The sequence below is a fragment of the Panthera onca genome, chromosome D4 (assembly GCF_046562875.1).
Source record: "Panthera onca isolate mPanOnc1 chromosome D4, mPanOnc1 haplotype 2, whole genome shotgun sequence".
In the NCBI taxonomy this organism is placed as follows: Eukaryota; Metazoa; Chordata; class Mammalia; order Carnivora; family Felidae; genus Panthera; species Panthera onca.
The window spans coordinates 94,754,752-94,769,371 of NC_138351.1; the positions used below are offsets into that span (position 1 = coordinate 94,754,752).

The 14,620-nt window shown below is 53.5% G+C and overlaps 1 protein-coding gene across 2 annotated transcripts; it reads right to left on the reverse strand.

The window, feature by feature from the left end:
* Positions 1-395: 395 nt before the first annotated feature.
* ZMYND19 (zinc finger MYND-type containing 19) lies at positions 396-8,455 on the reverse strand. 2 transcript variants are annotated; one of them, XM_060608106.3, is made up of 6 exons: positions 8,168-8,453; positions 7,012-7,071; positions 5,357-5,463; positions 4,618-4,758; positions 1,216-1,396; positions 396-998 (listed from the first exon to the last, which is right to left on the reverse strand). In XM_060608106.3, exons 1-6 carry the CDS (start codon positions 8,216-8,218, stop codon positions 855-857), a joined length of 684 nt encoding a protein of 227 aa, XP_060464089.1. In that variant the 5' UTR covers positions 8,219-8,453; the 3' UTR covers positions 396-854. The 2 variants fall into 2 exon arrangements, with proteins under 2 accessions (XP_060464089.1, XP_081647177.1); XM_081791051.1 differs by lacking the exon at positions 1,216-1,396 and having other exon boundaries at positions 8,168-8,455.
* Positions 8,456-14,620: the final 6,165 nt, after the last annotated feature.

A 14,620-nucleotide genomic window follows, 5' to 3' on the forward strand; every position in this document is an offset into this window, starting at 1 on the left:
AAGATGCTGCCCAGCCTTCAGACATCTGTGGCTCCCTGACGAGAGGGAGGGAGCCCAGCAGAGTGGACAGGAAAGCAGCGCTCACTCACCCTGGCTGCTCCAATCCCCAGGCAGGACCTCCACCACTGAACTCTTTGCCACTCGGCACACAAATCAAGGGGAGAACTGCCAGGGCGAGAACATTCCATGTCCGCCTACTTCAGCACCCCCAGCAACTCCTGCCCCGGGACAAGAACAGGCCCGGGTCTCACTCACACTCCCTGCCTGCCTCCCCTCTCTCTCAGCCTAGGAATAAAGATAAAGGCAACCTCCACCCCTCACCCCCACAGCACCTTGATTCACTTAGAAATAAACTTCAATAGCAGAGAGGGCAAAAAGGAGAGCAGAGCACGGCGGAGGCACTCGATGATTCCACCCCTTTACTGTGTGTGCCTTGTGGGTGTGACTCCATGCAGGCCGCGCTCCTCGGGACGGCAGCTGCCCAGAAAGAGCTTCCACTATGTGACACTGTTTAGACTTTTTAAATGTGTGGCCCAACCGCTTGCCAGTTAAGAATTACAGCAAATGATTCTATTTGTAATTTCTAACCTTCCCACTGCCTCCCCCCAAAAAAACTGTACATGAGTTTACAAACATATTAACATATAAATAATGAGAAGCGTCCTGGTGGGAGCCTCCCCAGCTGTCTCTGCTTGGAGATGAACACTGAGGGGGACGCCGTGCCCACACGAGGTGCCCGTGGCGAGGGGGCCTCTGTGGCAGTTGCCGTGGGTGCACTTCGCTGGCTTCTTCAGCACCTCTGGGTCAACCACCAGTCTGTGTCTGCTACGCCCAAGGTAGGTCCGGAAGCCCGGTCATCGCTCTGGCTCAAGCTCGTGCTGGAAGGGGCGCTTCTTCTCTCGACAGTGCTTCTTGTGGGCGGGCCAGTCCTTCTGCTGGCACTGGGAGCCGCAGTACCGGGCCACCTGGCAACGCCCGCAAATGTTGAACTCCCGGAGCTGAAAGAACACACAGGACAACCATGGCTTCACGGTCACACCAGGGAACCGGTTGTGGGGCAGGTACTACGCTGCAATCAGAAAGAACCCGGCAAGCCCATACACTGAAGCCGGCAGGCACAGCGGCTGCGGTGGAGAGGTGCGCGAGAGGCCCGCAGGGGCCGGGGCAGCGGGGTATGGAGCAACCCGGAGCTGGCACTCACTGCAGCACCTGTACCTGCTTCTCAATCATCGTGCAGGGAGGGTAATGGCACTCGTAGTAGGTGCAGGAATTCTCCTCCTCTTCCACCACGTCCCCGTTGGCGTTATAGTACCGGGTCACGTTCAGGACAGGAAACTGCTCTTCTATGGGGTCTGTGGGAAGCTGCTGAATCGCCAGCCAGTATAAGCTTTGCTCCCTTAAAAGGAGAAGCATATGCTTCAGTATACTCCAGCCAGACACGGTCGAGACAGGGACATGACAATGACCTGACTGCAGACAGATAGCTGGTTTCTCTTGCTCAGCATCATCTCTGCCCCAGTTTTTGTTAGGACAACTTGACTCTTCTTTGGCCTGCCCCCACCATGCAGCAGGGCTTACCTGTATGGGATGTCAAGTATTTAGCATGTTTAAGCAGGGCTATGTCTGCCTCCCTCATAGATTTCCCAAAACCTGGGACTGACGGGCACACAGCAGGCACAAAGAGTGTGCGGCTTCAGTACAGGGACCTGGCCAAGCCTGGCCACCTGTGCAAAGCCAGGCAGTCCTTCTCCCTGCTCATGGACCCAGAGGCACCTACTTCTGCCCCTGCTGGTCCACCTCTCCTTCAATACTGTGAGCTGCTCTAAGTCTTTCTAAACACCAGAAGCTTGCAACTGAAGAATCCTACCTGCTGCTAGAACTGAGGCACCCTAACAGGCCCCAGGGGGAGCGCAGGCTGGGCAGGGCCGGTGAAGGCGCTCAGCAGCTCCCCCTGCTGCCGGGCTGCAAAGGTGCCACCACCTGTACTTCGAGAGCAAAGCAGCAGGTTAGCACCCCCTTCAACCTACCACCCTCTGTGGGGCCAGGCCTGGAGGACCTGGGCTAAATAGGGGAAGGGTCACCTTTACCTAATACCATATACGAAAATTATCTCAAAATGGATCAAAGACCTAAAAGTAAACAAACCTAACCTAAACAACTAAAGGCTCCATCGACGCACAAATGGGTACGATGTGGTACATAACCATAATGTAATATTAACCAAAACACACAGGACACCAGGACAGAAATCCTGGGGCACCTGGGTGGCTCAGTCGGTTAAGCATCTGACTTTGGCGCAGGTCATGATCTCATGGTCAGTGAGTTCAAGCCCCGTGTCGGGCTCTGTGCTGAGGGCTCGAAGCCTGGAGCCTGCTTTGGATTCTGTCTCCCTCTCTCTCTGCCCCTCCCCAGCTCACGCTCTGTTCTCTCAAAAATGAATAAACATTAAAAAAAAAAAAAAAAGACAAAATCCCAACACAGGCTACATCACGGATGAACCTTGAGGACACTGTGCTAAGTCTGTCACAAAAAGACAAATCCTGTAGGATCCACTCACAGGAAGCCCTGGAAGATTCAGATCCAAAGACACAGAGTAGGAAGGTGGAGGCTGGGGGAAAGGTGGGGGGGGGGGGGGGATCAGTGTCTAATGGGGAAGTTCTGGAGATGGATGGTGGGGATGGTTGCACAACTCAGTGGATGTATTGGACGCTACTAAACTGAACGTTCAAAAATGGCTGAGAGAGTAAACATTGTATGTATTTTACCACAATAAGAAAGGTTTTTTAAAAGGAAAAAAAAAAAAAGGGAAGTGTCAGGATGTAGGAGGGTGCTGGCTGCCTTCTGAGCCCTTCAATGAAGTCCTACACGACACAGGCAAGTTTCAATCCCAGTCGGCTCTTAGAAGCAGATAGGGAGGAAAACACACCTTGACAGAGAGGCCCTTCCCCCCCATGGATGAGCCGCCTTTGTGGCCCCACACTGAAGGAAAGCAGGGCAGGAGGTGCAGGCCTGTGAGAAGCCATGACGCCACGTTCCCTGCTTCACAAAGAGGGGGATTCCCACCACAAGGACCTGCAGAGTGCAGACCACATAATGCCCAGGCCAGCTGGTATTTCAGGCCACACTCAGGCTGGCTCTGACCCACGACAAGTAGAGGGAGAGTGTGAATCCCTAGCTGACAAACTAAGGATGGTCCCACTTGATTAGTTCCTGGGATGACACAAAGGACAGAACCTCAAGAACACAGCCTGTCCTGGGCCTCATGGGAATGGCCCATGGCCCATGGCCTAGAGGAGAACGGGGCAGGCAGGCCACGACCCAGCAGAGACCACTGGGCAGGGTGGCCTATGATGGAATGGATCCTTTTCCAAACAGGTGTTCTCAATTGTGGTTATCTTATGATCATAAAGAGTGTTCAGATGAAGAAATGTAACAACATTCAGCCACAGGCTGGCCAAACCATGAGTCACACAGAGGCCTAAAGTAACGATTGATAGCAGGAGCAGATCCGCTGCGGGTGAAGGGGTGGGCAGCCCCTTCCAGGTCTCCAGTGAGCAGAAGGAAACCTGTCTGGTGTTGGGGGAGGCGGGGCCGCTCCCGGTGTCCGCACTGGATGAGCATCCGTGTTGGACAACCCAGGGGGAAATCTACAGACACTGATATGCCTGCTGAGCTGCCCTTACCCTTCTGTTGCTAATCCCTAACTTCACGTTCATTTTGTTTGATGAAAGAGCCTTCCCAGAGGCCCAAGGACATGCACAAACCCCAGAGAGCCCCAGTGAGCCCATAGATAATGCACACGTGGCCAGGAACACCCTGGCTAATTTGAGCTCCTACCTTCCATTCTGCTGGTTCCCCAGCTCTTCCCAAGGCCTCCAGGAAGCTCACACCCAGGCTGCTCTTGGGGCCACGGGAATTGCCTCAGAGCATCTTACTCGCCCAAGGGGGACACCTGCAGTAGCCTGAGCAGCACTGTCGTCAGGACCATGAAGAGGCAGAGACTGAGCAGCAGAGCCCCCAAACCACACTCTCTTGCTTCTTTTAAGCCACTGCTTAGGTGTTTAGCCAAAGAGCATGACAGAAAGATGCACGTGTGTGTGTGCAGGAGGCATCCCCAGATAAAGATGTCCAAGTTTTCTCAGAGACACAAAGGAGAAGTCCTGCCCATGAGCAGGCATCCAGCCCAGACAGCTCTTCTCCCCACTAGAGCCAATCATTAGAAGGGGCGCCTGAGTGGCTCATTCAATTGAGTGTCCAACTTTGGCTCAGGTCATGATCTCACGGTTTGTGAGTTCGAGCCCCACGTCAGGCTCTGTGCTGACAGCTCACAGGATTCTGTGTCTACCTCCTTCTCTGCCCCTTACCTTACTTGTGCTATGTCTCTCTCTCTCTCTCTCAAAAACAAACATTAAAAAAAAAAAAAAATTATCAAAATGGTATCCCAACCCCGTGAAGAAAACAAGGAGGGAAAACTTGGAGGGAAAATGACCAAGGTCTCCACTCCCACAGAAGCATCAGATCAGAGTGGAGACACGGGCCCCTCTTAGTAACAAGAGCCTGAAGGAGGACCTTCCATGAGGCACCTCTGCCGGCTCCCCCGGCCCCGAGAAGCCCCACCTTTGTTTGCTGGATGTCTCTTCGGCTTTGGGCCGCCAGCCCCACGGCACCAGCTGCAGGTTGTCCAGGCGATTGTCTACAGTCACAGCATTGAGGTGTACCACCTGAAACCCAGGAGCAATGCCTCCCCTGTGCCGCTCCCTGGAAAACAAGACGTCTCTCTCAATCAGCCTCCTCTGGCCTTCCCAAATACTTCCGCCCTACGATCTGAACGGGCCCCTTATCACGCTGATGGGGACAATTAGGAACAACGGTGTCGAGAGGAATCGAAGCATGTCGGTCCACGGCCAAACAAGATAGACCATGTTGACAGTCCAGCCCCTCGACAGAACCCCAACTGTCAAACACAATCTAGAGACTTCCCCATCAGAGTAGTCCCAGGCGCTGTGGAACTACACCATGCACACCAAGGAGAGGCAGTCCTTTCCTCATATCCCACCGACAGGCTCAGCGAGAGCCCAGTGGAGGGAGCAGACCCCACCCTACCCCAGAGGAGCCTGTGTCCGGAGCAAGTACGAGCAAAAAATGCGCTTTTAGGCTGCTCTGTTAGTGATACAATATGGAAGGAGCCATTCCTCTGAGTTAATGGCAATGACCCAAAGGCAACTAAGAGGGTGCGGGAGCACGACTCAGGGAAAGCACCTTCTGTCAATGAGGGCAGGTGTCTCTGCAGGCTCTATGTGCGCATCAGGGCTCATGCGGTGCCCGAATAGAAAATACGCAGTTTGAAGACACCTACCACAGCAGCTCGTGAAGGAGCCTTCCTGACCCTCTTCCCCGGTTTTTGTCAAAGGCATATGCAAATATCTTAGCACCATTTCCATCTGCATCTACTTCCATCCGGGCCTGAGAAGGAGCAAAGAAAAGGTCTGTTAAAAAGTTTCTGATTCTTAGCTACATTGGAAATCCCTCTTAAAGAACTTAAGTGAAAGGGGCGCCTGGGTGGCTTAGTCGGTTAAGCATCTGACTTTGGCTCAGGTTAGGATCTCATGGTTCATGGGTTCAGGCCCCGCGTCGGGCTCTGTGCTGACAGCTCGGAGCCTGGAGCCTGCTTTGGATTCTGTGTCTCCTTCTCTCTCTGCCCCTCCCCCGCTCATGCACTGTTTCTCTCTCTCTCTTTCAAAAATAAACGTTAAAAAAAATTAAAAAGAAAAAAAAAAAGAAAGAAAAATTAAGTGAAACAAACAAACCAGGATACATATATGGGGCCTGTTTCTGGGACCCAGAGCTCTGCAGAGACTTCCAGATGTGAGAAATCAGCCCTGTATCCCAGCAATAACTCACTTACAAACCACTCTGTAAAACACTGTGAACACAGAGAAATAAATTTTCCCACTTTTAGAAAAAGCCCACAATTCAGTAAGAAAAACAAAGCCTCGGACAAGTAACTACAGTTCATCCTTGAGGTAAGCCCCACACAGCTGAAAATCCACGTGTAACTTTTAACTTCTCAATACTTAACTACTAATAGCCTGCTGCTGACCACAAACCTTAACAATAACAGACAACTATCAAATATTTTTGTATGTTACATGTGTTATATGCTATATTCTTACAATAAAGTAAAGTTAAAAAGAAGGACACGTTTTCAAGAAAGTCTTAGGGAGGGGCGCCTGGGTGGTTCAGTCAGTCGAGCGTCTGACTTTGGCTCAGGTCATGGTCTTGAGGTTCGTGAGATCAAGCCCCTCATCAGGCTTGCTGCGGTCAGTGCAGAGCCTGCTTCAGATCCTGTCTCCCTCTCTCTGTCCCTCCCCCACTCATACTGGTGCCCATGCTCCCTCTCTCAAAAATGAAAAGTAAACATTCAAAAAAATAAATAAGAAAGTCACGAGGAAAAAAATACATTTACGGTACCGGACTATGTTTATCAAAGAAAGGACCCATGTATAAGTTAACCTGTGCAGTTCAAAGCCATGTTGTCCTACGGTCATCTGTGCTATAAAAGCACGAAAGGCTGAAATAAAAGTGAAGTGGGTCCACAGACTCCTGGAGGAATTCTGACGGGGAGGAGCTGGTAGGTGAGGACTGGCTCGTCCAGTGGAGAACTGCGGAAGGCAAGGGAGCTCAGGGAGAGGGAGAGTAGAGAGCACCAGGGCACAGAGGGACAGTGGGGCCAAGGCCAGAGGAAAGGTGGGGTGGCACTGCACAGCCTCATAAGGAGCCAAGGCTTGTCCGATTGAACATTCAATCACAAGCATGACACACAATTCGACGTGTTTTCAGGAAGAGCCAGCAACCGGAGTAGAAGTGGGGGAAGACCAGTATCACAGAGGTGGTGGGGGTTCCACCGGGCAGCCAAAGCCAGGCTGCCCTCACAGAGGATAAAACCCATCCCTCATGACCCTCCCCAGGCAGTGACTGAAAGTAGGGGAGCAAAGGAATAGCCATCCTTACCTCAAAGGAGTAGCCCTCCACCAGTGGGATATCTTGCTCATCTATCAGTGTGTACTTGGTCTGGAAATCAACCATGTTTCAAAACATCACATTCAGGGTCTCAATAAAGGATTAGTAACAGGCAGCAACAGCTCCTCCAAGCTAAATGAGGCCTGCAGGTGAGGGGCATAGGCAGCCTACCCAGAACGGCAGGTAGTAATGACCCGCTCAAGGCTACCAGAGGAGCAGGTAGCAGGCTTCATTCCTACGTGCCACCGAACTGGCTAACCTCGAAGCTGTTTTAACGGGTCAACAGACCTAACCCGAGACAGGGGCTTCCTCAGAATACAGGAAAGGACCGGGTTTGAAGCAGAACATCCAGAAAATTTCAATTAACGTTTACTTAAGATGGGTGGTCGTTACACAGGTGCTCACTAAACTGTTTTTTAACTTTCTGTCTGAAATGTTCCAGTTGAAAGTTTTAAGGGATGATATTAACGCAACCAGTCACTGAGTTGGAAATGGTCTCGGAACTGACGGGGAGCCCACCCTTCCCTCAGGTAAAAAGCCACATCGCTCCTGCAGGAAAGGCAAGAAACAGTCCCCCAAACGGACTAGTCTCACTCTTGCTTGGAAAGCCTTTTTCTAGCATCTAAGTCGGTTTTACCTTCATCTGACTGCCTCTGCTCCTCTCTCCCACCAGAAGCTTCCGCCGCTGGTGATGGGAACAGGGTTCCCATCCCGGGTAAGGTCCGTGGCTGGTGCAGCTGCACGGCCGGCCGGCTCCTGGAAACAGCCAAGCCTCAATGCCCACAGGTGCCAGGAAGCCCCAGCCTCGAACACGCGGAGGGCGGGGCCAGGTAAGGGAGAGAAGCAGAGGGAGGCCCTGCTCTGGGAGGCCCACTGAGGCTGGTCCAGACACGGCCACCGCCGGCAGCGTGAAAACCTGCGCGAAGCTCCACCACGGACCGGCAGGCACCGAGACCCAGACCGTCTTGCCACCGAGCGAGCGGGCCGCCTCGGAAGGGCTCTGCGCTGCCCGCGGCCACCAGCCCCCTCCTGCCCCGCGGGGACACGCCGCCAGCCCGCCCGCCAGGCCCCGCAGCCCCCAGACCCCGCGCCCCCGGCCCAGCGCCCCGATCCGCCGGCCCCGCGCCCCGGTTCCCGAGCCGCTCACCTTCCCGGCCACCCGGCCGAGCCGCACGATGCCCAATTTGAAGTCGGTCATGGCCGGGCCTGCGCTCGGCCGGCGGCGCCGCTCCCTCAGGAGACGCCGGGCCGGGACCGGGGCCGGGCCGGGGCGGCGCCGCGGCGCGCCGGGTGGGCCGGGTCGGCGGGCCGGGGTCGGGCCAGGCGGGACGAGGCTGGGCCGGACTCGGGCCGCCTCCGCCTGGCGCCCGCCGGACCTGCCACGCGCCGCCGCCGCCGCCGCCGCCGCCGCCACCGCCGCCGCGCGCACCACCGCGAGCGGAGCTGGAGGCGGGGCGCGGCGCAGACACACCCCCGCCCGCCGCCGTCCCGCCAATCGCGGGGCGCGCACTGCGCTAGCCGCCGCGCGCCGCCGCGCCGTGGCCAACGGGAGGAAAGCGAGTGCGCCGGCGCATTGAGGAGCAGAAGTAGCGCGGGGGAGGGGCGCGGCCGGGGGCGGTGCCTGCGCGGCCTCCCCGCGCGACGTCAGTTTCGCGGGAAGCTTTGTGAAGGACGCCGCGCTGAGGCTGCTTGCTGCCGGCTCCCCGCTCGCGGCTCGGACCCAGCGCCGGGTCCTGCGCCCGGCCCCTGACTCCACGACTAGCCCGGCGGCCACCGGTCCCGCGCCCGGCCTTGCATCCCCACGCCTGACCCGGCGCCGGTCTTTCGACCCCGCGCGCAACCCCCTTGCGGAGGGCGGCTTGGCTCCACGCCCGGGGGCCGTCGGAGGGCCTGCAGGTTGAGGTTTCTGCCGGGCTCGCTGCGGCTCCCCCAAAACGGTCCCCCGTGCGCAGGACAGCGGGCAGGAGGCACGGGTGCCGCCGCGGAGTAGGGGCTGGGGAGACACCCGAGCCCAGCCCAGAATGCTGTTAGCTGGTGGCACACCTGACCGCCTTCCTTCCTCCCTGGCCACTCACCACCTCCTCCTCACAGGGGCCCAGGTGAGGACCACGGTGGCCCGTGGTGCCCACACAGCCCATCCTCAGGCTACACCAACCTTCCTTGGGTCTCAAGCTGTTAACTAGGGTGGGGTAATGTGCCAGCCGCTCACCAGCTTGGTTCAGCTCCTTCCTGAGGACTTTGGGGGCTACCACCCTTGTCTCCTGGCAACCACTCTAGCTGGGCTTTCACCTTCCTCCCCTCCCTCCCTCCCCCCCCCCCCCCCCCCCCCCCAGAAATTACACCAGTGCACAAAACAAAAACCAGAAACCCCTGGTCATATTTCAGTGACGGAGGCAGAAAAGGCTCATGATGAGTTATGTGCCACATTAGAAAATGATAAACACTGTGGGGGAAACAAGTAGATCAGCATTAGGCAGTTGGGGGTCTAGGGAAGGTGGTGGGCAGGGTAGGCCCCATTGAGAAGTCAATTTGAACCGTGTAAGGAGAGAGGGCCATGTGGGCATTTGGAGGAAGAGCCAGTGCAAAGTCCCTGAGCTGGGAATATCTGGCATATTTGAAAAAGTGGGGGTGTCCATTGTGACCAGACAGGAGTGCCTGACAGAAACAGGGGTCAAGGTCAGAGAGGTGAGGGGCCAGAGGGGGGGTCAAATAGACTCATAAGGACTTTAACTTTTAGACTTAGAAAAGTGAGGCCAGGGGCACCTGGGTGGCTCAGTCAGTTAAGCGTCCGACTTCAGCTCAGGTCATGATCTCACGGTTTGTGAGTTTGAGCCCCGCATCAGGTTCTGTGCTGACAGCTCAGAGCCTGGAGCCTGCTTCCGGATTCTGTCTCCCTCTCTCTCTGCCCCTCCCCTGCTCATGCTCTGTCCCTCTCTGTCTCAAAAATAAATAAAACATTTTTTAAAAAATTAGGAAAGTGAGTCCATTGGAGGATTTGAATAGAGGAATAGCTTTCCAATGAATCAAGCTGTTGATTGGGCGTGGGGGCCGGATTGGAAACAGGAAGGCTGTTTAGCAAGTGAATACAAGTAGCAAGTGAATACAAGAGAGTGTTTAGATACATGGAGCCAGTGGTCTGTAGCAGTCGGGAGCCCTGGTTATGCTGCAGTAGCAACCCCACATTCTCATGACCTGAGTTGAAGTCAGACGCTTAACTGAGCCACCCAGGTGCCCAAGACATACCTCTTCTGAGGTATTTTTGCTAAAAACAGGAGCAGAGAAATGGGGCCAAAACTGGAAAGAGAACGGAAGTCGAGAGATGGTTTCACTCTGGGAGGGGATATAGATGTTTGCTCACCCACAGGAAAGATCCCATAGAGGAGAATCACTGGCAAGAGGAGGGTTGGGAGATTAGGTGTGGCAGCTCAGCTCAGTATGGAGAGTCTGATGTAAAGGTTCTGAAAGGCAAGTGGGTGTAGAGGCAGGAGTTTAAGGGAGTTCTCTGCTGATGAGAACTTTCTACTTTCTCAAATAAGTAGAAAACAAAGTCATCAGTTCAAAATGAGGAAAGGGGAACAAATGTTGGGAGTCCAGGGAGAGAGGTCCAGGAATAATGTAACTGGCTAGAAAAATAGGAAAATGCAGTAGGGGGCCACACAGTGTGACTGTGTTTTTCTCAGCCTATTTCAGCTGGTGCAGAGAAAGAGAAGGGCAGGATTTAGCCAAGACTCTGGTTGTGCTGGGTGGGGGCAGGGGTGGGGTTCTGAAAGAGTGACCCGATGCTAACCCATGGCATCAGAGCTGAATGAGGAAAGGAGAGGATACCAGAGGGGGCGGGGCCGGTGGGTTGGAGTTCCGTGGGGTCCAAAGGATTGCAGGAATTGTAGCACTAGAGAGAGTGGGCTAGCAGGACAGGAGGTGGTAGCCAGAGATGTGTGGACCTGAGATCACAAGGGAGGGCTGTGACTGTGGATGATGTTTGTATATTTTTGTTACCTACCGATGTGCAACTAACTAACCACTCCAAAATCTAGTGGCTTAAAGCAACATTGATTTAGGGATGCCTGGGTGGCTGACTAGGTTAAGCATCCGACTTGATTTTGGCTCGGGTCATGATCTCACGTTTCATGGGTTGGAGCCCCACATCAGGCTCTGCGCTGACAAAGCAGAGCCTGCTCAGGATTCTCTCTCTCTCTGCCCCTCCCTCTCTCTTTCTCTCAATAAACTTAAAACAACAACAACAACGATCTATTATTCCTTGCAATTCTATGCTTGTGGTCTTCTATTCCACATGGTGTCAGCTCAGTCCCTCTTTTGGTTGCACTGGATCAGAAATTCCCTGGAATTTCTTCTCTGGGTGACTTACCTTTGTGTGATGACTCATTATTCAGGGTTCCCCACATGGCCAAGCATGATAGCTGGACTTCCTTCTAACATGGAGGCTGTGCTCTAAGTGATAAGTCCCATCGTACAAGCATTTATTTGGTGTCTGTTTGAATCACCCTTGCTAGTATCCCACTGGCCAAAGCAAGTCATGAGGGCAAGCCCAAATGAGTGTAGGAGGGCTGTCCACAAGTATGGTTCACTGTGGGGGGGGACTAGTGGAACAGCCTGCCCCAGCCCACCCTTTGGCCTCCAGTGATTCATACTCCTCCCTTTTGAGAGTGTGCCTCCCAAGTGACCCCAGAATCACCATCTCATCAAGGCATTAGGCTTGGAGTCCAGTATATTGCGATACGCAACAGGGCCAGATGGATGAGGCACATTGGATGTGCCATTGGATGTGCCTTTTGCTCCAAGGGCATGTTATCTGCCCCCCCAATACCCAACATTCAGTGGTGAAGCACAGTTTAAGTGAACAGACCCCCTGTTCAAAAAGGGGGAGTGTACCCTTAGTCACTGGTCCACAGCAATTTTGGAACCCAGCTAACACCTGTCACAATATTCCTTGCTCAGGGCTTGTCTGCGCCCTGCAAATGGTTCCTTCAGTTACTGTTTTGAGTGTTCTCAGTTCCTCCCTCCGGGCACTGGGCCATGCACTTGCAGTGACCCCCTTTTCCATAGGAAACGGCCTGTGTTTGCAGCTGAGTGTCTTCGTTAGTCTGCTTCCTGCCTGTAGAAAGCAGGGGCCCAGATACCTTTTATTTCAAACTCTGTTATTTCAACCCTTAAACACACACACACACACACACACACACACACACACACACACACACAAACTGGATTTCTATATATCAAAATTGTAACTCACTTTACTAAACAAAAGCTATACTGCAAATGTCTTTAAGAAGGCTGTTCTCTCCTGCGGGCTGAGTCAGGTGCTGTGGAACGATGACCTCAAGATTCTTAGAAGCCCTTTGTGTGGCTGGCAGGGTCTACGAGGTCTCCCCACCCCCACCGGAAATCCTCAAATATCTTCACAAGGGATCATACAACCTTGCCCTTAAATTCATTTTAACCCTCATATTTTGCAGGAGGTACTCTGGACTTAGTTTTTACCACGATGCCATTTCTCACCTTTAGAACTATTTGCTGCCTGTAAAGGCCGAGAATGAGAAAAAGTTTTGATTTTCCAACGTAGCAAGACCTGGCTTGGAAATACCTCATCTACCTGCTGCCGGAGTATGGAACGGCTACTTCTTTGGTACGTTCTCTCCTTGATCTCACGTTAGGCTAACTGAGCAAACCCAATCAGCCTCGAAGCTTTCTGCTGGGAAAATCAGATCATTAGACACATTTTGTGTCTTCCATGTTACCACAGGCCACGGGCTCACCATTTTCCTGCCAATTCTGAACATGGCCTCCCTCAGCTGAGTTCTCACTGCCAGTGTCCACCTGCTGCCTGCTTCAAAGTCAGTGTCAGATTTTTTTTTTTTTAAAATTTTTTTTTTAACGTTTATTTATTTTTTTGAGACAGAGAGAGACAGAGCATGAACAGGGGAGGGGCAGAGAGAGAGAGAGACACAAAATCTGAAGCAGGCTCCAGGCTCTGAGCTGTCAGCACAGAGCCCGACGCGGGGCTCGAACCCATGGACCGTGAGATCATGACCTGAGCCGAAGTCGGACGCTTAACCGACTGAGCCACCCAGGCGCCCCAGTGTCAGATTTTAGAATTTTACTGCAGCAATATCTCACTCCCAAGTGTCGACTTCTGTCACAGGCATCTGTTGCTGCATCACAAACCACCCCCAAATTCAGCAGGTTAAAACCACTTTATTCTCCCGTGACCCGTGGTGTAGCTTGGGCTCAGCTGGTGGCTTCTTCTGCAGTTGCAGGTGTGGCAGTTTGTCTCAAAGGGTCACAATCAATCCCTTCCCTCTGTGGGTGTGGTGCTTCATCCACACCAGTCCTGTGACCGTTTTGATGCACTTCATGGTGTAGAAAGTTCTGGGACCTCTAAGCCCAGGCCTGAGGACTGGCAGTTTCACCTTCCCCCCTCTAGGGGACTTGCTGCCAGGTAATCAGTCTCACTCTCTGGAGGCCACTGTGCTGTGCAGAACCCCAAAGCAGCCATGTGGAGAAGCCTCATGGAAGAGACACCCGACCAGCCTCAGTTGAGGCATCAGACACGTAAATGAAAAACAGATCTTGGACTTTCTGTCCTCAGCAGACCCCACACAGAGTGGAAAAGCCCCCTGGCTGAATGCAGCCTAATTTTCAGAATAAGTAATAAATCAGGGTGGTTTGGGTCACTCACACAACCAGTCACTGGTTGTGACTGATGCAGGCAGTCTGGGATGTTTTCACTCCCCCGTGCAGGCATTCTCTCCCTCTCTCTCCCTCTCTGCGATCTCTCTGATTTCTCCAGTAGGGTAACCAGATACTTTGAAATGGTAGTTCAGGACGCCAAGGGAATACGAACAAGCTGTGAGGCCTCCTTAGAGCCAGCAACTTCTATGGCATCTGTTTCGTTGCAGTCCAGCTAGTTAAAGCAAGGGGACAGCCCAGATTCTACAGGAGGGGAAGGAGCCCAACATTCTGATGGGAGGAACAGTGTAAATATAAAGGGATGGCAGAAATTGTTGCCGGACATCTTTGCAGACAAACTAAGGAAGCCATTGAGAGAGCTACTTAAGTCAGCTGAGGGGGCTCTTGGAGGAGAGGAGACATGGGAACAAGAGAACTGAATCAATCATGTTATTTTTCTGGATCTCACAATGCTTTGACATCTTGGGAGCCTTGCTGGCTGGGGAGAGGCTGCCCCTCCCAGGGCTAGCTACTTCCTAGAGGTATCAACTTGCCTGGGAACACACCTTTCACATGCAAACCAGCCAATCTAGAGGCCATACCCCCAAACACCTCCTATGTGAAACTCAGACACCAAGCCAATATTCCCCTAGCCTAAATCATTGTAGGGCCAGATACTGGACGACTAGAGAACACCCTTACAGCCCAGAGACCACTGGAGTGATGTGTTTGATCCTAAGCTTGCTCAAATTTGCCTACCCTGCTTCACCCATTCCTTCGCACAGAGGACACAATCAAGGCTCTGGGCCACGCGCCGTCCTAACAAATTCTGCCTCCTGACCAACCCGGAACTTCCCCAAATGCTCCCTCCTCTTGGGAAGGAGAAGTACTACACTCTTCTTTCAAGGCAATT

What these genes read in the sequence shown, in the direction of transcription:
- ZMYND19 (XM_060608106.3), bottom strand. Translation starts at nt 8,218, where the DNA reads ATGACCGACTTCAAATTGGGCATCGTGCGGCTCGGCCGGGTGGCCGGG. An exon ending in CTCCTTCACGAGCTGCTGTG is followed by an intron (nt 4,759 to 5,356) that starts GTAGGTGTCTTC and finishes CTTGTTTTCCAG; the next exon opens with GGAGCGGCACAGGGGAGGCA. An exon ending in GAGACATCCAGCAAACAAAG is followed by an intron (nt 1,397 to 4,617) that starts GTGGGGCTTCTC and finishes TCTCCTTTTAAG; the next exon opens with GGAGCAAAGCTTATACTGGC.